This window comes from Callospermophilus lateralis, chromosome 8 (genome assembly GCF_048772815.1).
Source record: "Callospermophilus lateralis isolate mCalLat2 chromosome 8, mCalLat2.hap1, whole genome shotgun sequence".
Taxonomy (NCBI): domain Eukaryota; kingdom Metazoa; phylum Chordata; class Mammalia; order Rodentia; family Sciuridae; genus Callospermophilus; species Callospermophilus lateralis.
In genome coordinates this window covers 11033379-11056473 of record NC_135312.1, presented here as the reverse complement: position 1 = coordinate 11056473, position 23095 = coordinate 11033379, and the positions used below count along the sequence as shown (strand labels likewise).

At 42.9% G+C, this 23095-nt stretch overlaps 1 protein-coding gene across 1 annotated transcript in view; it reads right to left on the bottom strand.

The window, feature by feature from the left end:
• Nucleotides 1–14719: 14719 nt before the first annotated feature.
• Nucleotides 14720–23095, bottom strand: part of Cd38 (CD38 molecule) — a 55417-nt gene continuing 47041 nt past the window's right edge. The window contains exons 5-8 of the mRNA XM_076864978.2: nt 20185–20258; nt 18731–18823; nt 18322–18408; nt 14720–14918 (exon numbers count right to left, since the gene is read on the bottom strand). Of these exons, the coding sequence (XP_076721093.2) occupies nt 14858–14918; nt 18322–18408; nt 18731–18823; nt 20185–20258 (315 nt within the window). The 3' untranslated portion in view covers nt 14720–14857. The remainder of the gene's footprint in view (nt 14919–18321; nt 18409–18730; nt 18824–20184; nt 20259–23095) is intronic.

The window sequence follows — 23095 nt, the reverse complement described above, 5'->3', positions numbered from 1 at the left end:
CTTGAGGACCAAAATGCACTTGGAATTGGCTACTGAGATATGACAGACTGGAGCTTTGTAGTCCCTACCACCCAGAGAGTTATCCCAGCCATGACCCCTGTGATCCAATGGCATTGTATTCCTGCTAAGTGACAGTGTCTAGCTTTGAGGCAACCAGGGATGGAAAATGGAAACTTGCTAAAGGGACTGACTAGGAAGTTGCACGAAAGGTTGTTTAAGTGCTTGAGCAAAAGTGAAATTAAGGAATAAAAATGTAAATGTGCATAAAGGAAATCGGGGTAATCTCCAGAGCACACTCTGAGGGGTAGCTAGAATTTTCTCCAGGTTTCTGGAAATCGTGCTTTGCTGCCAATCAGGGATTGTGTAAACGGTGGGTGTGTGTACCTGTTTCAAGATGAGTACTTAATCCCGTCAAAGAAGGGACCCTGCTCTGGGATCAGGGATAAAAGGCGTCTCAACCCAGAGCAAATCTCTGTCTTCTCATCATTGTCTTCACTGTTAACAAACCATAAAGGCCTCTTTGTCCCTTCTCATTAAATGTGTTCCCTTTAAATGCAATAATGTTCCCTGAACATAATCCTATTTAATATTCACCAAGACAAAAATCCACATAAAAAGGGAACAGCATAAAACAAACCTTCATCATCCTTGGATGGGTGGACCCAAATCTATTCATTTTACCCAAGATTCATTCTACCTCACCTGTTTAAAGAAGGACCGTTCTCTGTTTAAACAGAGTGACAACAGGACCCTGGGACCAAGGCTCACTGTATTAATGATGCTTTGCAGTGCTACAGAGGTTTCTAGAAGTTCTTTTCTGCATTTTACAAGCACTCAAGCTTTGGCGATTAGAGTCAGCATTCATATTCCTTCAGAATCATGCCCCATTCTTCTATTGGTGTGAGTCCAAAATAACACCTTTCTTCTTTAGCACAGTAGGAGTAAACGACTTACAAAGATCATATTCACAAAGGATAGTAAAAAGAGTGAGCCAGTATCAATTGCAATATAGCAACAAATAGAAGAAGACAAGGCCAGTAATTCGAAGGGAGAAAAAAAGAACTAATCAACTCACACCCTACCTGCTGATGCACAGTGACAGAAACCCAAGAAAGCCAAAAGAAATGAAAGCTCAGACTGATCCACAGCAGTGAGAAGTCAAAGGACTGAAACTTCCTGAACTTCTGCTTTTTTGCCAGGCAGAGTCTAGGCCTTATAACCAAAAATATGAAAATGGTAGTAAGCACTGGGTGGTGGAGTTAGAAGTGATTTTAACTTTCTTCTTCCTCTTTTTAAAATAGTTCCCAAATTTTGTTTTTTGGCAGATACAAAGTTAGAAAAATGACTTTACAAATCAACATTGCATAAATAAATTTGCATTACATCAAGCATTTCAATGAATATTCCCTGCAATTTTCATAGACAAGTTTTTTCCCCAAACTTCTTTCTTCAAGTTCTGGAAAAGCCCGAGATCTGCAAAAATAAGAAATGTCATTTCGATAGAAGTGGAAGAGCAAGTTTTGAGCATTTGGGGATCTGGGATCTGCAGAGTTGTCAGTAATTCCCTAGTACGGAAAGCAAAAGCCTCCTGAGTCTTCATGATTCATTTGCATGTTGAAGCTGGGAAAAAGAGACTGGGGCACTTCCCAAGGACCTCAGATTGCACGACAGCAGGCACCTAAGAGTTTCCCAGCCCTGAATATTTAAGGAGGACACCAGAGACTTCAAGAAGACAGAGCCTAGTCTCGTGGGTGTGAGATCAACCTCGAAACACCCTGTTGCTGTTTATCAGCCCTATCTGGAGCCTGCCACCCAAAGATAAGATTCATATATTCTCCTTTGCCCCACATTGACTTGGAATATATTCCTCACTGATTACATTTGGTCTTCAGGTCAGAGAGGAAAAGAAAATTCATATATTGTCATTGTAAGCTTAAAAAAGGCAAAAGATAGACAAAGTGTTCTGAAGGATTATTCCTTTCCCCAAATGTATTTGTTTTGCTTTTTTTTTTGTGGTTGTTGTTACTGTTCTGGGATTAAATCTACTTATTTAATTATTACATCTTCCTGGCAAAAACTTGTGACTGTATTCCGCAAGGTTAACCTGAAGGTTAATGAAAATGTGGACACTTTTATAGAAACTCTTCCAGTTGCTAATGAATTTCTGCCAAGTCAAGATAGAAAATAAGATGTAAAGATATGTCCAAATTGGGAGTCTGGCCATTATGCCGATTCCATGCCAAGTCACATCCTGGGTGGCGCTGTCTGCCCTAATTGAGCACCATGTAACTAAGGAGGTCAGAAGCAAGGAGCCAGGAGGGTCAGCCCCTTTAACAGCTTTACCCATCTCCAGACAAGTGAAGGTACAGTGAGAACTTCTGGGAATCAACATTTCCAGGGCTGACGTGGAGTTCTCATTGGAGAATTTCCTGGGTCAAGGTCTATGAAGGACAGGCTACGCCCTGCCCCAAGTCACTCCATTTCATAAAGCAGCAGTTTGCCCTGAGCTGCTCCATTTTGAGATCAATGCTAAGGCAGGATGACCTGGTAACTTACCCAGGCAAGTGAATAAACACCAGAGGGTAGACATACAGAATCTCCTGAAGAGAATAACCCCGGCTACACAGCACAACCATAAGGCATGAACTGATAAATAGTTCAGTCGTCCTAACAAAAACGACCACCTGTGAACTTATCAAATTAAATCAGAAGCCCACGGCCACATGGGCATATGAGACCCAGGAACGTATCAGCACACCAGACCACACAGCAATGAATCCTTTCCCAGCTGTTGTGAGCGAGCTATGTCATTGACACAGACCAAGCACATGTGTGTCTTTCCACAATGTCAGAATGTACTGAACGGCAAGAAATTCACAAGTAGACTACTCTCAGCAGTGGCAGTTTATAGAACACTCGTGGATCACCTGACAGTCATAGACTGGGCAATCACAGGTTCTCTTATCCAATCTTAACTACTAACATCTATAACGCTCAAATCACACATCACACTTTATACAAATAAATATCTACAGGTATATAGAGGAGGCAGAAAGGCTAAGCAAGGGTTAAGGTGGCCACAGGGGTTCAGGGAGCTGAACTAAGAGCAAAGGCAGGGAGCAGGTACTGTAGGTGGACAGAGATTAAGACTAAGTATAAGAACCAGCTGGAGCACTTGCTCAGGGTGCAGAGCTGTTGGAGAGTGATACTCCTCCAGGCCAGGGTCCAGACGGATGGCAGGTTCAGGGTGTCAGCTTAGAGCATCAGCTTGAGGTGTCAGCTTGGAGCTGGTCATGGGTCACTATCATGGGCAGGAGAAGCTGGGCTGTGCTGACACCTGAGGACAGAGGATCAGAGTTCCTTGCTGTGGTGATTTTCTTGCTAAGTACTCTGACATTTTATTTTGAGTATTTGCCATTGCTTTCCTTTAGATATTCGGGTTTTATAAGACCATTCTGAACAGGGTCCCATTTATAAACATTCTTTGTGTGTTCTAAATCCAGAGTAGATCATTGAAAAGTCACGTAACATTATCATGGTCACACCAACTGTCCACCTTTGTCCCACTTTCTTTTTTTGTTTTGCTTTTAACGTTTTCTCATGTGTGACTTCATTAGGTCTCACCTCCTCTGCAAGGTGAGAAAGGCATTATTTCCATTGTATACAAGAGAAAACTAAGGCTCAAAAAGGCGATGTGACTGGCCTGCTCTAGGACTCCTTCTTGTCCCTGGAAAATATGCCCCAATGACTAAGAAGCTTGGTGACATGAAAGCAAACTAGAGGCCACCATAGCATTTCTTTAGGTCTTGGGTTGTGTTTCTCTGGTAGCTCCTGACAAGGAGGACTCTCCGTTGTGTCTACCCCAGTGCTGAGCCTGGCGTGAAGCACACAGCACACCAGGCCCTTTAACATCCTCAGCATCTTTGGAGTAGGTGCCGCTCCGCACCCCACTTTACGTGTGAGCTCCCTGAGGTGTGGACAGAAATGACTGGCCCATGGTCCCTGGCCTCCCAAGGAAATCCCTAGCTCGGATTGGAAGCTAGGTCCTGGGTCCACACCACTTCCTGTCCCCCTCTGGCTTTCTCTGCCCACCTGGGCATCTGGCCTACAGCTATGCTGCCCATGGAGAGCTTGACCCGGGGCATTTTTCCTGGGATGCTGTAGCACCTTTTGTGTCCAAAGGGACAGCACCTGCCACAGGACGGGGTCTGCTGCACGTTAGGGTGGACTCCTGGGCCTTTTTGTCTTTAGTGCCTTCCCTGAGCTCTGGGGTGTATTGCACCCGTCAGGCAGGGAGAGATACAGGGGTTGGACTGCACTGTCCCCTGGGGAAATCGCTCTTAACTAAGCACCAGAAGACTCACATTTAAGATCTAGACTTTATTATCTGTGTGACTTCAGGCACTTTTCCTCTCTGGGCCTCTAGTTTCTCATGCGTAAAATGGGAACCAACTGAGAAACAAAGGACATCATGCACCTGAAAGTCTGGCACCTCTGATGTGCTGCACATACATGCCATGGCTCCTGTGGATCCACTCCTCCAAGATTAAGGATGAGGCTCCGGATTAGAACCAAGCTCCACCAGTTCACAGTTATGTCTCTGGGCACTTGGTCTAAGTTTTGTCTCTTTTTTATTTCCTTTTAAAGGGAATCATAGTAGCAGCCACCTCACAGGACTGTGGTGAAGATTAAGGGAGATAATGGTTCTCTCAACAACGGCCATCTCTTCTCAGCCTTTTGACCCAAATCCTGCTTTTATAAAAATGTCCATCCCAGGGCCTGGCACCAGGTGGCCACAGACATCTGCCCTTGTTGTTGCTCTTGTGTTGCAAGTATTAGGATCATTGTTTCATTTGGTTTTCGGGGAGAATTTTTTGTTTGTTTTTATTCTTCAAGGCCCTGCATCGGGCCATATGAACAAACACATTTCCTGGAAACGTTCCCAATGTTGGGTGACGGTGAGAAGTGCCCACATTGGCAGACAGAGGAAGGGAGACAGTGTTTTCTGAACACCTCCTCTGACATGTTTCTGGGCTAGGTGCTTTGGATTCAGAATAACTGGGCAGGGAGAGCTTACCCTGCTTGCAAGTTTTAAAACTTAACATTTCCTTTTGCCACTAAGGACATTTCTGAGCCATCCGTTAAAGTCCTGTGTGGGGTGTTGCTGGTAAGTGTCTTGCTCAGAGAGCTCAGATCTGGGTGAGCCATGTTAGTTAAACTCCAAATAAGTGACTCAACTTGACCCACTTCACACAACACCCAGGAGACAAATCCGAAAGTCCTCGAGCCTGGTAAAGCCCACGTCCTCCGTGCCCACCTCCCCTAAAGATGGTGACCACCTGTTATATTTTTTTCTTTTACCCAGCTGTATACATTTTGTTGTGCTCTGTTTTTTCTTTCATTTGAAAATGATGGACTTTAATCACCACTGAGGATAAAAGTAGGAAGCACTGGGATATCAGGATGGAAAGGAACAGATTTTCCTGAGCTGTAAATGGCCATTTGTTTATTACATCATTGATGTCATCATCACCAAAGAGCCACTTTCCAGAAAAAATTTAAAATACATCAATTTTAAAATGTTCCCCATTTTTGAGATGTGAGGATGTGAAACAAATGAGCTTCTTGGATTTGAAGAAATAGGGTAGAAGTTTGTCTTAGTTGGGCACTTTTTTTTCCTTTCTAGAATGTTCTTATACCCAAACCCATCCATCCACTGAGTTCACCCACTCAGCAACATATGTCCTCTCCGGTGCTGGGTTTTTTCTCACTTGCTTTTACTGAAAGACAATAATCAGTCTTCAGCAAAGAAATGGAACTAAATACAGAGAATACAGGAAAACTGACCAATCGCCCCTCCATGGCAGCCCCAATATTTGTCAGTATTTGCAGCAGAGCCAGCAAGTGGCTCCCAGGTTATGTGACTTTAATGACTGGTTTGAGCCCAGGTCAATGCCTGTAGTGACTCAGAAAATGGTAAAGCCTGGGTTCCTTGATCAAGTTCAAACTTGGCCTTGCTTCTCCTGACTTTCTTGAAAATCAGGTGACACCCATGTTGTAACACAAAAACATGGTTTTCTGCAAATGGATTTAACATCAGTAGCCTGTCTTATAAATCTCCCCCATATGACAATGAATACATTAAAAACTCAAAAATATGTGACAGCCTTGCAACCAGCCCAATCAGAAGAGCCACTTCCTGTATTTTACACACATGAAACAACTCTGAGAAATGAAGTGACATGCTCAAATTCTCACGATCAGTTAATAACAAAGTTCTATCTCTAACTCCAAGTGGGAATCACCAATTGTCCCACCGGCCTGGATCTGAGAGGGATCTTTGATGTGGGACTTTCAGTGTTAAAATTGGGACAATCTTGGGCCAACTGGAAAAATTAGCCACCCTGTGTTCAACCCAGTGCTCTTTCTACAGACAACGCTATTTAAGAGGTTACATGGCCTGCTGTGAAATGGTCTGGTCATCTGACCACTGTGTAAACATGAGAATTTTAAGTGGCCAGTTACAGACTAGCTAGTTCCATCGTGCTTTATGCTAATCTCATCATGGTGGCCCTGCGTCACAATTAGTGATGTTGAACTGGACTTTGACCTAGATTTATTTTGTATTTCCAGTCTTTACACTAAAGGTTTAGAAAAGGCACCTATTCCTCACAGACTAATGGACAGGACAAATGGGCTGCCACTGAAATTCTGTGAAAGCAATGGGAAGCAATCACACTGCAGCTCTCTGTGCACTCAGGGGCCTACATGTCCCCCACTGATTTGCTGGATTAGAGCAAAGCACTAACACATACATTCCATGACTGCAGATTGCATCAAACAAGAGCTATTGCAACAACCACTCAACTGGGGACATAAACGTACTTCGTAGAGATGATCTTACAACTTTAACTGGAAAGAATGTCTTGATTACAAAAGATGCACCTGATACTGGGAAAACAATAAAACCTGGCTTCCTTTGGTGAAGCAGCATGATCAAAAATGGTGGACACTGCTAGACAGAGACCCAATTCTGCTGGATTTAGACCATATTGTATTGGATGCAAAACTCCAGACCAATTTGTTGTAGGATATATCCTTGACTCTGATTAATACTTCAAGGATTTGAATCATGCTTGCGTCTTTAGCAAAAGTGGAAAAACCAAAGAAAAGGCCCAGAATGAGAGTCAAGTTGAGGAGTTTGGGAACGTGGGAAGTCCCATTGACACCAACAAAAAATAAATGGTCAGAGTTATAGTTCTGTGGTCATCTGCATAATAGACCTTTTTGCATGGGAATTCGGAGTATTTTTTCTGTTTTTTAATTTTAGAAATGATGCTTTGGCCATCCTGAATTCACCATTTACATTATGAATGGATAGACCATTAGATTCCTATTATAGGATGGGTTGTTTTTACTTGTGAATAAAAGAAACATCCTTTAAAAAATAATGAAAATGTTCTTAGGTTCAAAGAGAAGATATACTAGTTTATTAATTGGTACATTAATATATAGATATTCATGAATTCATGAAAAGCAGTAATTGAATATTGTTAAATATTGCACCAGTAAAAAAAAACTAAGCAGCACTCAATTTTCTTATGACAGCATCTAAAAGGTTGTATTCTAAATTTTGTTGTAAATTTTTTTGTATTTGTAAACCACGTCTCCCTGACTCCTGTTAGCCATGTTTCCATAGTATTAACTAAATCTTCCTATTTTTTGCAATTACTTTCCTATTTGTTAGTGTCCTTTATAGATTTATTTAAATATAAGTCAACATATTCCAAAAACCTTCACACATTTTTAATTCTTCAATGCATAAATTTTTAAAGAGAGACTAAAAAAATAAAACAACAACAAAAAAAAAACCTTTGATAAGCTTTATGTTGACTGTCAAGGACAAGACTGTAAATGCTCAGTCTTGCTCAACCCTGAGAGAGATGTCTCCTTAAATTGCGTGCCCTATGCTTCTCCCATTTACTCTTCTCCTGGCTTTGCTGTATAAAATGGACTTGGAAATACTCTGACCTGGCTCTCAAGTTTCATATTTGCTCTGAAGTTTCTGATTCACAACATACAAGCCCACCCCTTTGTGGTGACATATGAACTTAATGTCTCAGTTGTTTCAAAGTAACTCAAGGGGCAAGCCCTGTGTTGACATCTACGTCTTCAAACACTCTATCTTTCATGCAGTTTTTCATATAATTCTATAATATAATTTATTCTGATACAACATTTCTATCAGGTTCAACTCCCTATTCCACTGGAAGATTAGACTCTATTTTAAACCATGAAAACCACAGACATTTTCATTCCAAAATATCATTCCAAAGAGTGCATGTCCCATATTATAGCAATAACATAATTTTGTTGATCTTCAAATAATTTAAAAGCACTAGGTGAGGCGCTTGGGCGGGATGCTTCCATGAGTGCCCCTTAACCCATAAGCACAGGGACTGTGACCCCGAACAGTGAAACCCAGGAACCTCAGCGCCCAGAGAACTTGTTCTGGGAATCCACGCTGGTCTTTACATGAATGAAGTGTGTGTAGATAGAGGATGAAGGTGAGGATGATGATGGACCCTTGTTGCAAATTTACCCTGTAACCAGGATTAAATGGCAGACATGTGCCCCAGCCAATGGCTGTTTCTCCAAAGCCCATTCTCACCTCCACCTAAAGGAATAGCATATTTAGTCGGTTCATAGCTGGCCAGAATAAAACCTTCATTTTCTAGCCTCTTCTCTGGCTGGGTGCAGTTATGTGAGTAAGTTTTAGTCAAAGGGTGTTAGTGGAAGAGTCATTCCTTCCTTCCTCTTGCCACTTAGAACATGGGTATGAAGACTGGGGAGTCATTTTTGGGCCATGGAAACCAAAGGATGACCTTATAGAGATGAGAAAGGTGGCTAGTTCTCTGCAGACCTTGCAGCACAGAGCTGCATAGACCACTGACGTCAGGACTTCTCCATGACAGAGAGAAATAAGTACCTTTCAGCCTTAGCCCACCCTGACTATGAGTGTTCCAACACTTACAGGTGAATCCAGTTTTCACTAAGCCTCACAGCGACAAGGTAAGTCATGGTTATTGTCTCATTTTAGAGATGAGCAAAGTGAAGCACAGAAGAACTTAGAGCCAATGGGCGAGTTAGAATTCTCACAGTCTGACCCGTTCCACCCCCTGGGGCCTTCGGCTCTCACACATTTCTGTCTCAAATTGGTTCTCTGCAAGGCAGAACAAGGTCTAGAAAATAATAAGAAATTAAAAGCAGCCTTTTGATGAATCCTTACAGAAAGCTGGGCACTGGTAGCCAAGTCCAGGGAAGTTAAGTACCTTGGCCAAGGTCACATCACTCATAGCAGGTGAAGTGGAACCCGTGCCCAGGGAGCTCTCCAAAGCCTCACTCAACCACTAAGTTTGACTGCCAGACAAGAGGATTCCAGCCAGAAAACAGCGTGTACTGAGCAGGGATGGCAAGAGGCAACACTGAGAAGCGGGAAGACCAGGGCGGAGCGGGTGGGGGAAGGTGGCCTGAGAGTGGCTGCAGGGGACAGGGCCTACAAGTGTCTCCCAGTTGCCACCAGCGGTCTTAGGCACCTTTCTTCTTTCTGCTCAAGATAAAGGGTGGGGGCTTCTCATTTCCATCAAGAAGAGCGGCTCCCCTTTATTGCCAGAGCAGGGGGTCCTGGCCAGGACATCAGGGGGCTGGACCGGCAATGCCAGGAGAGAATACCGAACTCCATCTGCTTGAAGGATGAACATGACAGATGTTAAATTCTTAGGTGGGGTCAGGGAAGGTTCTCTTGCCACATTTTGTCACAGGTAGAGGGGATGGGATGGGAGACAGCTCTTAATCACAGGTCCTAGGATACCTGGTTCATTTCTTTCAGGGGGGAAATTGCTGGCCCTCTAGGGTGATTCAAAGCTTGGGAGAGATTGTGGTTGATCCTGTGGGTAGGCAAAAAGGCCATTCCCCGCCCTCTTCTCCACGGTCCCCAAGTCTCTGGGTCTCAGCTTCTAATCAAGTTAGTTTGTCAAGCAATTTCCTCCATAATAAAAATGGAACTCCAGTAACTTTCTAAAAGCTAACATTGATAGAGCTCTTCATATATGCTCAGCACTCTTGAAGAATTTTACAGGCATCATCTCATTTAATGCTCCAAGCAATGCTTACAGTTGGGTATTAGTATGGCTCCCATTTTACAGACAGAGAAGCTAAGTTCTATTCTGAATATTTTATTTATATCAGCTCTTACACGCCAGACAGATCTGTGCAACTGTGGATTTGAGGCTGGCACAGCAAGAAAACAGTCACCAGGATCCCTCCATCATCCATGTTGGTGGCTTCTATTCCCAAGAACAGCCATGGACATGTTCTGGCACAGCCAAGGGTCCACAGGTCAATCAGTGTAGTAACTGGTGGTGTTGTTATTGGTTAATTTCCAAAATGTTTCCTTGCCCTCCTGGAGAACCTGTAAGCTCTTGACTGTCTTTAGTAAATTTGCTTTCAGTACAAGTTGGATTCCGTGGTTGCAGTGAGATCGCTAGGTGGTGTGACTTATTGAGGTACCTGATGAATGTGAGTTTCCTTTTCTTGACAGGTCTGCATTTTGTATCAAGCTTTTAAATGTTTTGACCTGCTAGTACACTAAATTACCATGTCATTTGCTAATAACCACACATTTTGCAACGTCATTACATCACATCCTCTGAGGCTACAGGTGAATTTTCTTAACAGGAAACAAAGAGGGGTCAGTGTGTGGTTCTCAGCCTGAGACTCTTACTAGAAGAGCAAAACAATAATCTTCCTTCTTTGGTGTCTCAAAGGAAAAAGGAGTGAAGATTTCCAGGTGTCCAGCAGGGTGCAACTCTGGGCTCCTCTCAACATCCACTCCTACCTCCCTGACCCAGGAGGAGTGCCCTCCCTCTGATCCTGTGGGCAGGCAGGCAAGAAGGGCATTTTGACTCACTCCACCTTGGGGCAGGGGTGGGTGGGAGGTCCTCTGGTCTTTGGCACTGTATTAATGGTTTAATATGTTCACTTTGTTCTTCCTCTAAGCCCAGAAGCAACTGTTTTTGAAAGAAGAATTGCATGAAGTTGTATTATTTTTTCTATTATTTGTATAATTCTTTTTGTGTGTTTTCAATATATTCAAGACTAGATAGTCACAGGTGTTAATGAACTAGCCCAGTGGGTCATCCGCCCCTGGATTGTGTGGTTCTCCCCACCTTGTGCTACTTGCATTCTGAGCAGGGAATGAGAAGGGCAGTGTATCTACTGAATCAAGTTCAAGGGTGCTCTGTCGGGAAGCAGTTCAAAGCCTTCTGTGTTTTGTGCGTGGGCTGAGGGCCAGCTAACACTGCTTCTCAGGTCAGCCCCCTACTACTGAGTTCTTGTTGGACTGTTAAAAATTATATATTAAAATGATGACTCAGTAGTAAATTCATTGCTTTGGTATGCTTTTAAAAACTGTAGAAAACATTTAGTTTAGTTAAAACTGCTTTTATAGAACACCTTTAAATTCACATAGTCCTTTAGGTGTACTTCACCATTTTACTTTAAATATTTTTTATTTGTCCTACATAAAAATTATCCAGTGTGTGTAACTACTTGCCATTTAAAAACCAACCAAAGCAGTGTCCTGTGCAGTCCAAAGTCTCCTGAGACACTCAAGCCACAGATTTAGGGATTGTTGTAAGGAGGAATGGGCGCCCAGGAAGTCAGTCAACACTGCGGTACTGGGGACTATCCTTTGCAACAGAAAATGCGTAGCCCAGGGTTGAGCTGGTTTCAAACAACACTAAGAGGCACAAGGAGCTGCCAGGACAGAGCCAATGAAGTAACATGTTTTGCCAAATTATTTGATAGCTTTATTAGTCAGTTATGTAAGAATGCTGAATGCTGTAATTACTGGGTACTGACAGACACTGTTCTTGTAACAGGGCATACACAGAAGTGCACGCGCGTGTACACACACCCACACACACACACATTCTCATGTGCTTACCTGTTCTTGTAATTATTCAGCCTCAAGGATTCAGCCTCAAATTTCAGAATGGTATTTGAAAGCGTGCCTTAAACACGACAAGGTTGGGAACCATCCCAGCCTTAGGAAGTCAGAAAAGCGACATTCTGGCATAGGTCATTTTGACAGCCTGGGGGTAACTATGAAGGTGGGTACAAGGAGGGATGGTAAGAAAATGTCCTAGCTCAAACAGTAATGGAGTATGAAGACAGGTGATATGAGTATAACAGGAAGCTTACAAGCAACCAGTGACCCAGCTGTCACTTATAAGAAGAGGAATGGAGGCATCTATTTGCAGGAGCAGGTCCCCAGGTCTGGAGATGGCTGCTTCATCAACAGCAAAGAAACCCAAAGTCAGAATTGCAGGGAGTGAGAAAAGCAGCAGGGATGAGGCACGTGGGTGATGAAAATACAGATAGGAAAGGTGGTGGGTGACAGGAACGACACCCAGCCCTTGAGCCACCTCTGAAGCTCCCCAGTGACCCTGGCAGTTCTGTGAAGACCTTGTGACCAGCTTCCTCTGAGGTCTCCACTGGCTCTGAACTTGACCCCTAGGGTGGCTCTTCTTGAGGGACGTCTCATAAATTGGTTTCCACAGTACTCATGTCATCTTTGGAAGGAGATGCGAAGGAGACTATCTCTCTGACACAGGCAGCCGCTTCGAGGTTGTGCTGGTGAACAATGACTCTAGTAAGTCCACAAATCAGACACCAGACTTGATGCTGTTTTCAACAAATCAGGCGAATTACTTAAGGTTTCTCAATTTTTTTTTCAAGTTGTCTCAATTTAGTTTATTGATTCTGATTCATTACATATATTTTTTAAAAATTCAAAAATCTCCAGATGTTGACATTAATGTCTGGTTGATTGGAAAGGACCTGTTTCTGAAGACCTTCTGCAGGTGGGGCTCATTGAAACTTGGAGCAAGTCTGACTCTCAGTCAGAACTGGTTCCAAACACCACATTCCTGTCCAGTCAAGACCAAGTTCCCATTGAGGACATGCCTATGTGGAAAATGGGCTCTTGAAGACGGCACTGGCCACAACGGCTGTAGCTGCAAGGACTCATGAAGTAAACAGGATTGTCCACTAGGGGGAGGCAGAGAGCAGCCCACCTTGCGTCGGGATTGGATATATACAAAGTTCTAGGCTTTTCAATTTTTGTTCTAGGCTTGTCAATTTTTGTGCTAGGCTGCCAATTTTTGTCACAGGTTTTAGTATTCACCAAAATTTAATGGGATAAATTAATAATCTTTAGCAAGAAAGTTGAAGTTAAGAGAGGAGGTTAGGTATGTTGCTTAAGATCACAACCCAGAAATGCCTGACCCCCAAATTGATGCTGTTTTCAACAAATCAGGCAAATTACTTAACGGATTCTCAATTTTTTTTCCATGTTGTCTCAATTTAGTTTATTTATTCTGATTCATTACATATATTTTTTAAAAAATTCAAAAATCTCTAGATGTTGAAAATTCAGCAGCATATTTCTAAATAACTGTGAAATTAGAAAACATTCTTAGTGGAATAATAGTAAAAGGAGACATATCAAAACTTAAGAATTATAGCTAAAGCAGGGCTCAGAGGAAAATTTGTAGTATTGAAACATGTATAAGAAAGCAAGCTGAAAATCAGTGATCTAAGGTTTTGTTTAAGAAAATGAATAGAGAAATTAGAAGGAATTTGCATATTTCAAAAAATTTTAAAAAAGAGCAAAAACAATTAAATAGAAAAAACAAATCAACAAAACTAAAGATTAGTACTTTGAGAAAGTAATAAAATTGGTAAATCCTAAGCAAGACAGACCTAAGAAAACATAAATTGCCAGTATCAGGAACTAATATATTTTATCTACTACATGTATGAGACACTGAGCATGTGGGGAAGAAGATTTTGGGGGAAAAAAGTTAATCTGTTTTGAAGCCACCCAGAGAAATTGCATTACAGATTCTATTTTATTCAACTTAATCCAACACACATTTGTTGGAAAAGAACAAAAATCATTGCCAAATTTGATCTTAACAGCTAGACAGAAAGAGAATATATACTTTGGAGTTAGACCCGAGGGCAAATCCAGCCTCTACCTTGATACAAAATGTTTGACTTTAAATAATTATGCAACTTCTCTGCGCTCCCATTTTCTCATCTCAATAAAGAAAGATAATAATAACAATTTATGGGTGTTGGGGCTGTGGAAGGGGTTAGAGATGAAGCACCATGTACACCTGAGACTTAAATCCTACTGAGCACTTTCCTCACTATGACCCAGCATCACGGGGTCTAAAGTTGACCTATCAGAGGGAAGGGAACAAAAATAGATCATGAGACAATAGCATCCATTTGTAAATGTAGTGTCTCTGAGAGGCTTGCCCATTTATTTTCTTTATTTTCCCGTTCTAATAGGAGAGGTTTGCCACAGTCACTATTCAATAGCAAGGAGGGGCTGAGGTGTAGCTCAGTGGTAGAGCACTAGCCCAGCATGTGCTAAGGCCCTGGATTCAACCCCCACAACCACCACCCCAAGATAGGGAAAAAAGGATGTTACCAATATCAAAGGATCACATAAAAGTAAAAGGAAATAACTTAATATAAAATTTTCATTCTGATTTTATAACATAGTTTTTTTTTTCTTGATTATTAGTAGAACACAATAAGAACTATGCCTATAACAGAAGTTATTTTAAGACTTTGGGGGGAAAGGTGCCCATCTCCCACGTTGCCATAGTGATAGAGGATGCTCCCCAAGACTTCGGCTCTCCTCCAGTATGACTTCTGAATCCTGCACAGGGTGTCTACTGCAGGGAGTCACAGATCTAAAGCAGCCGTGGCTCAGATCTTAGAGAGATCTGCAAGATGGGTGTTCAGGGTTTTTCACGCACTGGACAAACCTGGCGGGCCTAGGAGAGGAAAGCAAGACAAGAGATTAAGAGGCAGTGGGACTCGTCTGCAGCTGGACACACCAATGAGAGAAGCCCTGTTCCCAGCAACAAAAGTACACACCGACCACTGAGCTTCCACACACGCCCCTCTCCGCAGGGACACAGAGAAAGGCCCAGTCCCAGAGTGTGGCCCAGTTGAGTTTCCTTTCACTTGTAAAGCCATAGAATTAATACCAAGAGGGGGTGCTGGGTGGTAACATGTGGAAGCAAAAACACACACCCGGCTCTAGTGTGCCCCAGACGTGTGCTTTCAACGTAGCTGACGCTCAAGAAACCTCAGAAGCAGCCGCTGGGATCAAGGAAGTTCAAAGTTTCTAAGGATGATGGGGGTGGTGGGGGGCTTGGGGAAAATGGAGGAAATGTGATTGTGCAAGGGGGAGGCATGGGGGCAGGAAAGATGGTGGAATGAGATGGACCCGTCATTACCCTGGGTACGTGTATGACTGCACATGTGGTGGGACGCTACATTGTGTACAACCAGAGAAATGAAAAGTTGCACTGCAATTGTGTACCGTGAATCTAAATAGATTCTGCTGTCAAATGTACCTAATTAGAATAAGTTAATTAAAATTAAAAACAACCTTGATTCTATTATGCTTTCTCTACGCACATACCTCAAACCATTTAGTTTTATTTAAATAAAATTTATTTGATTAAATAGGAAAAAAAAAGTGTCTAAGGATGATTTGCTTTCTTCTCTTCAGAAGCTTCCAGAGCTACTGGTAGGTCAAAGGACCAGAGGCACCACAGGAGTCATGGGACCCCTGGGAGAGGGCTGGAGGCCACTGGCAGAGGACCACACTTCCTTTGCATAAAGCAAACTTTCGATTAATGCCTAACAGGTAAATGACGGCCGTTTTCATAAATATGAGCTAATGAAGCCACAGAATGCAGGGAGAGTGGCTGGCACCTGGCTGGGTTGGGATGGACAGAAGTACAAAGTGGTTCATTCCATTATAGCTAAATTTGGTTCTGCTAAATGTGAATCAAGGAAGACAGAGATCCTCGAGATCAGCTGCCAGAGTCCCTGGCCTTCTAGAGCAGAGACTTGCCCTTGTGATGGGACCACTCAGGTTCATCTAGAGCCAATAGTCATGATCAGCTGGGCACAGTGGCTCTAACTGTGGTCACTTCATCCTCACCAATATGGTAGCTGGGACTCCCCCACATAAATACATCCTAGGGAACGAGATTATCTGCTTCCTTAAAGAAACCCTGATATGGAAAGGGAAACTTTTTAGGACATTTAGGATTTTGGAAGCCACCTCTGTTTTTTTTTATTAGTGATAATATGAATGATATGATACTATGAATATGGTTCTTAATTATAGTTTCTGATTTTGGGGAAATTCAACAGTGGAAAAGAAGCAGCAACTATTCTGTTAAGATGATCTCTCTCCATAAATACATATATATTCAGATCTGATGTTCCAATAAAATGCATATATCTCTCATAAGGCAACATTTGGATACACTGTTCTGAAGTTACAGAGCAGTGTGCCCTGAAGGTTGTTTGTTTACTCAAGCCACTAGGGGGCACCAACCAGAGGAAGCATGCTGAGCATTTGCTGTCTTTTTATAGTATTCCAAAAAAGTTGTCATCTCTGTTCACTCATTGGTTGAAACATATGTTAGGAAATTCGGTCAAAAGGACCATGAATGTGTGTATGGAAAGAAAGGAAAATTCACGAAGGATACAAAGCCAAATGTTAATAGTGTTTTCTCTGTGGGACTTAATAAGGGGATAATATCATAATATTAATAAGGGGATAATATCATAATATTAAGAAGTCTAATCTATGTAAATGTGACTATACTCCTGTTTGTTTATTAAATAACTATACAGAAATACCTGGACAAAAGTTTACTAAAATCAGAAGGTACATTTGGGATGGAGAGATTTCAACTACAGTCTGTGTATCTCTGGGACATTCATATGGGGTTCCCCTGGAAATAAACAGCTGTCTTCCAAGTCACACAGCTCTTAGCCACAGTGAGGAGTCCTGCAGGTCTGTCTTTCCAAGAGTAATGCCGAATCTATCAGATCTCTTGGAATTAAATCTCTTGGGTGGAGAAAACAAACAGTGGTTTTGAATATCATCCCCCAGTTGAAGGTCCCGAGATCTGATGCTCCTGTCTGTACGAGTGCGAGTGGAAGTCAGGCCCATACCTTCTCCCCAGAGGCAGGAGTGAGGGGAGACGATGAGTCTTAACAAGAAGGACTTCTGGCCACCAAGGTCAGAAAGGGGAAAAGATAGAAGAGCACAGGGGATAAGCTCGTCTTCTTCCTCCCATTTCCTCCAAGGCTCTCAGACTCCATTTCTGTCGTGCAAAATGCCTTGAGTAGCTGAGCCTGGCCGGGGGCCTGCGGGTTTCCTTCATGGTTGCTCCTTTGTTCTTTCCATTTTCCGTTTAACAGCTGCCACGTGCCCATGGATTTCCTTCTTTCCAGATAGGAACCAGCTGACTGATGGGGAATTCACACCATTTGGGAAACCAGAGCCATCAGCATGAATCCCTTAAATCTGTCCTTCTGCTTTTATGATGTGGTTGGTGACATGAAGACACAGTAAGAATATTCTAACACTTCAGCTTCTACATTCTTAGAAAGCCTTTTTCTCCCTGCTTTAGTCTCGTTCTAAGCTATGACACCAGGAAAATCTCCAAGGAGGCCTCTCTCGGTGTATCCCTACCTATGTGATTGGCCACAACTACTTAAAAATGAATGAGGGGGTCCCGGTTTTGAAAAACAGGTCACTTTAAAGATACATACCTACGTGAAATTTTAAACTTTTCTCCAATAAACATGGATCACATAAACTTTCTTCTAAGATTTTTACATTTCTTAATTTTAAAAGGACAAGTCTTGGTAGCTTGCCATGGGGAAGCTTACTAAGGATTAGACATGTACACCCAGATCCTACTAAGGGAATTTCACAGGTAAATTTGTGCCAAATCACAGGGATTTTACAAATTAGGAGAAAGGTCTTGGCAAAAACACGCTTCTGCTCCCTGACATCTAGCAGGTTTCCAGCCCTGGACCAGGCTGCTTGCTCTGCAAACCAGAAAATATACCTCCAAGGCTGGGTCAGCTTCAAGAGCAAGTCACTGCTTCAGGGTGACTTGCTTCAGGGTGACAGTGAGGAAAGAGGCCGATGGGGGTAGTGACCAGGTGAAGGCAACTGGCTAGAAAATCCTCCAAGTGAGGCGAAGAAGAGAAGGAGAGACGGCCACAGGTCACCTGAGATCCCCTTAAAGCCCCAGGAGAGACTCCCCAGCCTCCTAGCTCGAAAGGGAACAGGAAAAGATGAAATGTCTGTAGGAGGTAAGCAGCCCTTTCTTCAGGAAGAAGGTCAATTACCTGTAGTTATTCTGACAGACAAATGTCATATTCCTCTTGTTCACAATCAATTTCAGCTCATTCAAGGAGGACCCTGAGCATGAATCACTGAGGAAGAAAGAAGAAAATGTTAAAATAACGAGACTTCTTGTTATTTCCCTGAGTCTCTTAGTTTCTTTTCTGAAGCCCTGGATAAAGAGGAGAAGCAGAAGTCCACCTCTAAGTGGCCCTAGTTGAGCAGATGGGAAACTGAAGGTGGGAAACTGCTAGTTACCATTGTTGGAGATAAAATTAGTTGTTGGGATGAGCTAAATGTAGAATACGGCCCCGTTCATTGAGCCAGTCTGTTCCCAAAGTATTCGTGAGACAGTGAATTCTTCTGTTGGCCGACATGTAAAATATCCCTTGCGTACAAAGTAATAAGATGTACCTGGGACCTTTTCCAATATCTTGCATCACCCAGGCCTGTACCGTATGAACTTTCTCTGGGCGCAAATTAAAGATTTCCACACTTCCAAAAATGCTAAAAGAGAAGAGACAAAGAACATTGTCAATCCTAAACTCAAATTCAAGGACATCCATACCTCCTGTCAAAAACCAGAAAGCTGGACACATTGGGTGGACTCCACCCTTGGAATTGCCTTAGAGATAGTTACCATTTCTTATTAACATGACCCCCAGTTAACAAAGATTTTCAAGATAAGATTTTTAGCCTGCATTTTCATGCTGATTTTTGAAATTAGTTGCTACTCAAGAGTGACTCTTGATCTGCTTTGTGAACATCACCAGAAAGCTGGTGAGAGCTGCAGTTCAGCCCCCTCTTGCCTGGTTAATCTTATTCCTGCTTCTGCCTGGAGGGTGATTCACATGTTCAGCAAAATCTGAGAAGCCCTGCTTTGAAAGAGGCTGATAATCTGCTTAACCACATTTCTAAATTCTTCCTTATTAATATCTGACAGATACCACTCCTGTTCTAAGTAGCTGGATCCCTAAGATCAGATTATAAAATCCTGGAATGTTGCCAGTTTCCACCCAAAACCCCACAGAAGAGGAAGTCAGAAGAAGACGAAAGGGTAAACATTCCTTCGTAGAATTAAATACAAAAAAAAAAAAAGAAAGAGAGAGGAAAAGTAATTTAGGTCACTTATGGTGCCCAGGGCAAATTAACACAAGCTCCTGTCTCTCCAACAACCACACCAGGACAAGATTAGGGAACAATGGCCAAAAGATAACAACCCGTCAGAGAAGGAAGGCCTGTCACATCACCATCATCTTTTCAAATACGCATATGAGGGTCTCACAGAGGTTAGGTGCCCTGCCTAAGGCCACACAGGTCATATGGAATGACCCCTGGAGTCCTGGCTTTTAACCACCAATGTCATGCTGGCAATATCTACAAAGAGACGATGAAGGTCAGGAGCCCAAGCCAGTGACCCATGTGCCCAGTGGTAGTGAATTAGGATTCAAACTCTTCATGGAGTAGAGAGGAGTCAGGCCATTCGTGGATGGTGAGGATTTGGACAGGGAGAAGCAGGGAGGGGAGGCAGGTGTCCACGCATCCGAGAGCAGCACGGACACAGGTGGAAATCGGGAGGTGGAGGATAATGATAGAGGAGGCTGAGAAAATGGCGCCAGGCCTTGAAACATCACGAGCAGGGGCCCTTGACAGTGCAGTGGCCGTCAGGAACATTAGAAGACGTCAGACAGAAGAGAAATTAGACAAAAGCAGTGAGCCAGAAAGAAAAATATGTTCAGAGAATACAAAATATTTGCTTTTTTTAGCCCAAATATTCTGAAACATAAAAAGCACAATCGTTCTAGCGGTGGAGTACCCCACAGAAGGCCATGGCAACCACTGCAAATAAGATACAAAGAAATGATTACCTGTTCTTGTCAAAGGGTTCAGTGAGGGATCCATTGAGCATCACTTGGACCACACCACAGGCAGCTTCTGCAAACTTTAAACAATAATAATAATGTTCCCCCCACTCCTCAGCATGTAAACTTAGTCCTCAGTCCCCAGCAACTCCCTCTAAAATCATGCATGGTATCTACTAGCTGGCTAGGGAGGGAACAGTCTCCCTGGTCCTGCACAGGATGCCCAGTCTACAGGATCTCCACTCCACGCCACTGGAGGTGTGAGGCTTCCTTCACAGCGGGGTTCGTCAACCATCTGAACCAACTGGTGAACAATGAAGTTGAATGCTCACAGGGTTGCTGAATTTAGCAGTGCCGAGTTTGGAAGTCCAGGGGAGAAAGGAGAATGTCCCTGGAGGAGAAAGATGAGGGTGTCTTCGTAGAATCCAGCACTGTGACTGTGTCATTTTACTTAGGAGGAGCAATGTGGGCGATGCAGGAGGAAAGGAAAGGGGAACATCAGGGAAAAGAGAACCAAGAGAGAGAAGATGACTCCGGGGCCTGGAAAGGCACAAAGAGAAAGGGGGTTTGGACAGATGGAGGTGTGTCCCTCCATGCAGCAAATGCTCCACTGAAAACAACATGAGCACAGCAACCTCTATGCTTTCCCAGGAGACATGGTGGACCTTGGCACCAGCTCAGTGCCCTTCTCTGAACCCTGGCCCCATCGATGTCCCTTCACATTGTGCTACTATAACGCATTGTGATAATGAGCTCACTGTCATTTAGCCCCCAGTACGGAGTGCTCCATGAGAACGGAGAGCCAGCTGTCTTCTCCAGCCCTGGGTGCTGTGCACCTGCTGCATGACACAGAGTGGACACTCAGTAAAAATCTGAAGAAAAAAAGAGGGAGGGAAAGAAGCAGCCAGCGCTTGGTTGCTCTGTGGAGGAGACTAGGAAATAACAGGGTTGTGCAGGTCAGCGAAGTGGTGAACCACGGAGGAGGGTTCATCAGCAGGTGAAGGCAGCTGAGAAGGGAAAGGACTAGGGTCTAAGAGCAGTTGTGACTGGGGAAACTGTGGGCACTGACATTGGGTATAAAGTTAGTTTGTGAGGCACCATGAACGCTTTGCCAAGGAATCTGGACTCTGCTCTGCGGGTGACCTTGGCTCCACTGAAGGATCTGAAACTGGACTGTGAAATCCAATGCTGCTCTGTCTTGCCACCATGAGCAGAGGGACAAAGGCCCAGTGGTTGTGACTAATCACAAGTACCAACTCAAAAGCATGCTCACGGGTACCAACCCTGGACCACCCAAGATGGAATTCTCAAGGTATAATTCTCAAGATACCCCCCACTCCACTGCCCCGCCAGGGAAATGTTGGATCAATGTGCCTCAAAATCACATTACTTGGAAATATGGAGTTGAGACAAAAATTTGAAGTACCAAGAAGTGCTGCTGCTATTGTCAAAAAGAAAAAAAGAAAGAAAGAAAAGAAAGGTACAAAGGGCCATCTACACACCCATGAAAATTTGGCAAAGATAAAGGCACAGGTATCTATGTGGTTCACCAGGTGCCTCTGATCCTCTTCACCTCTGTACTCCTGGCACCAAGGACTGAGTGGGAACATAAGCAAGCACTCAAAACATAATATGGCTTTGGGAGTTTTTAATATTAGCACTGTCCTGAAACATATTATATAGCAATGAAATAAAAAGAAATTATTCTCAGAAAAAGTAAGCAAACAAAAACTCTGCAGGGCCCTTTATTTTGTTATAGTACGTAGTAGGTCCTTAACGAATATGTGTTAAGTGGATGAATTCCAAGTTACTTAAAAGTTCAGTGGTATTTTATTTAAAAATGGCAGCAACCCAATGGAACAGGCTTATTTTGACCTCCATTTGACAAATGAGAAATCTGAAGGTCGGAATAATTAAGGATGCACCCAAGTTGAAATGTTTTCCTTCTCATACTTCCTTCTGGGAGAACTGGATGGGAATGACATCAAAAAGACACATCAGGGATTTTCACAAATATGGTGTTATGCTTTGCATGTTTGTCCCTACCTAAATCTCCCCACCCCACAAATCCATATATTGGAAACTAAGACTCAGTGCATAATATTAAGAGGCAGGCCTTTAAGAGGTGATTAGACCATAGAGCTGTGCCCTCATGCATGGGAAGACAGTTCTTTTAAAAGGGCTCAAGGAAACTAGCTAGTGCTTTCTTGCCCTTCTGCTTTCTGCCATGTGAGGACACAGCAACAAGGCACCATCTTGGAAGCCAAGAACAGCTCTCAGCAGATATCCATTCCACTGGACCTTGACCCTAAACCTCCCATCCTCTCAAACTTTGGCAAGATAAATGTGTGTTCCTTATATATTACATACTCTTTGGTATTTTGTTACAGCAGCATAAATGAACCACAACATGTGCACTTAACACATACAAGTCTCCATTTTCCCTAGCTCCTCAAATGTCTATGTTTAATTCTGAAATATTATACTTAGTTTTACTTCCTCCCTTTTTTATTTCTTATTTTTCCTTTCCTTTTTCCCCTCTTTGACTTGCAAAGAAGTTTTTCCTTGTCCAACTTACAAAGAAGCAACTTATAGAAAAAAATAAGCTTCAAGTGAAGTCAGAAATAGGGAGTGAGGGTGGTGGTGAGTATTTCTTAAGCCAGGTTCTGGATTTAAAGTCAGAAGACTTAGAATAAATGCTCAATCTATCATTTGCTAACTGTACATTTAGTAGATTACTTATGAACTGGCATTTCTGTTTCAACGTCTGTAAAATGGGCTCAATACTCATGGTACTTACTCCACAGGGTTCCTTTTTTCCTCCATGGGGTTTTTGTGAGAAGGAACATTTTAATTCATGTAAAGAGTTAAGCACAATGCATGTGGTCTATAAATGTAGATTATCAAAACTGTCCTA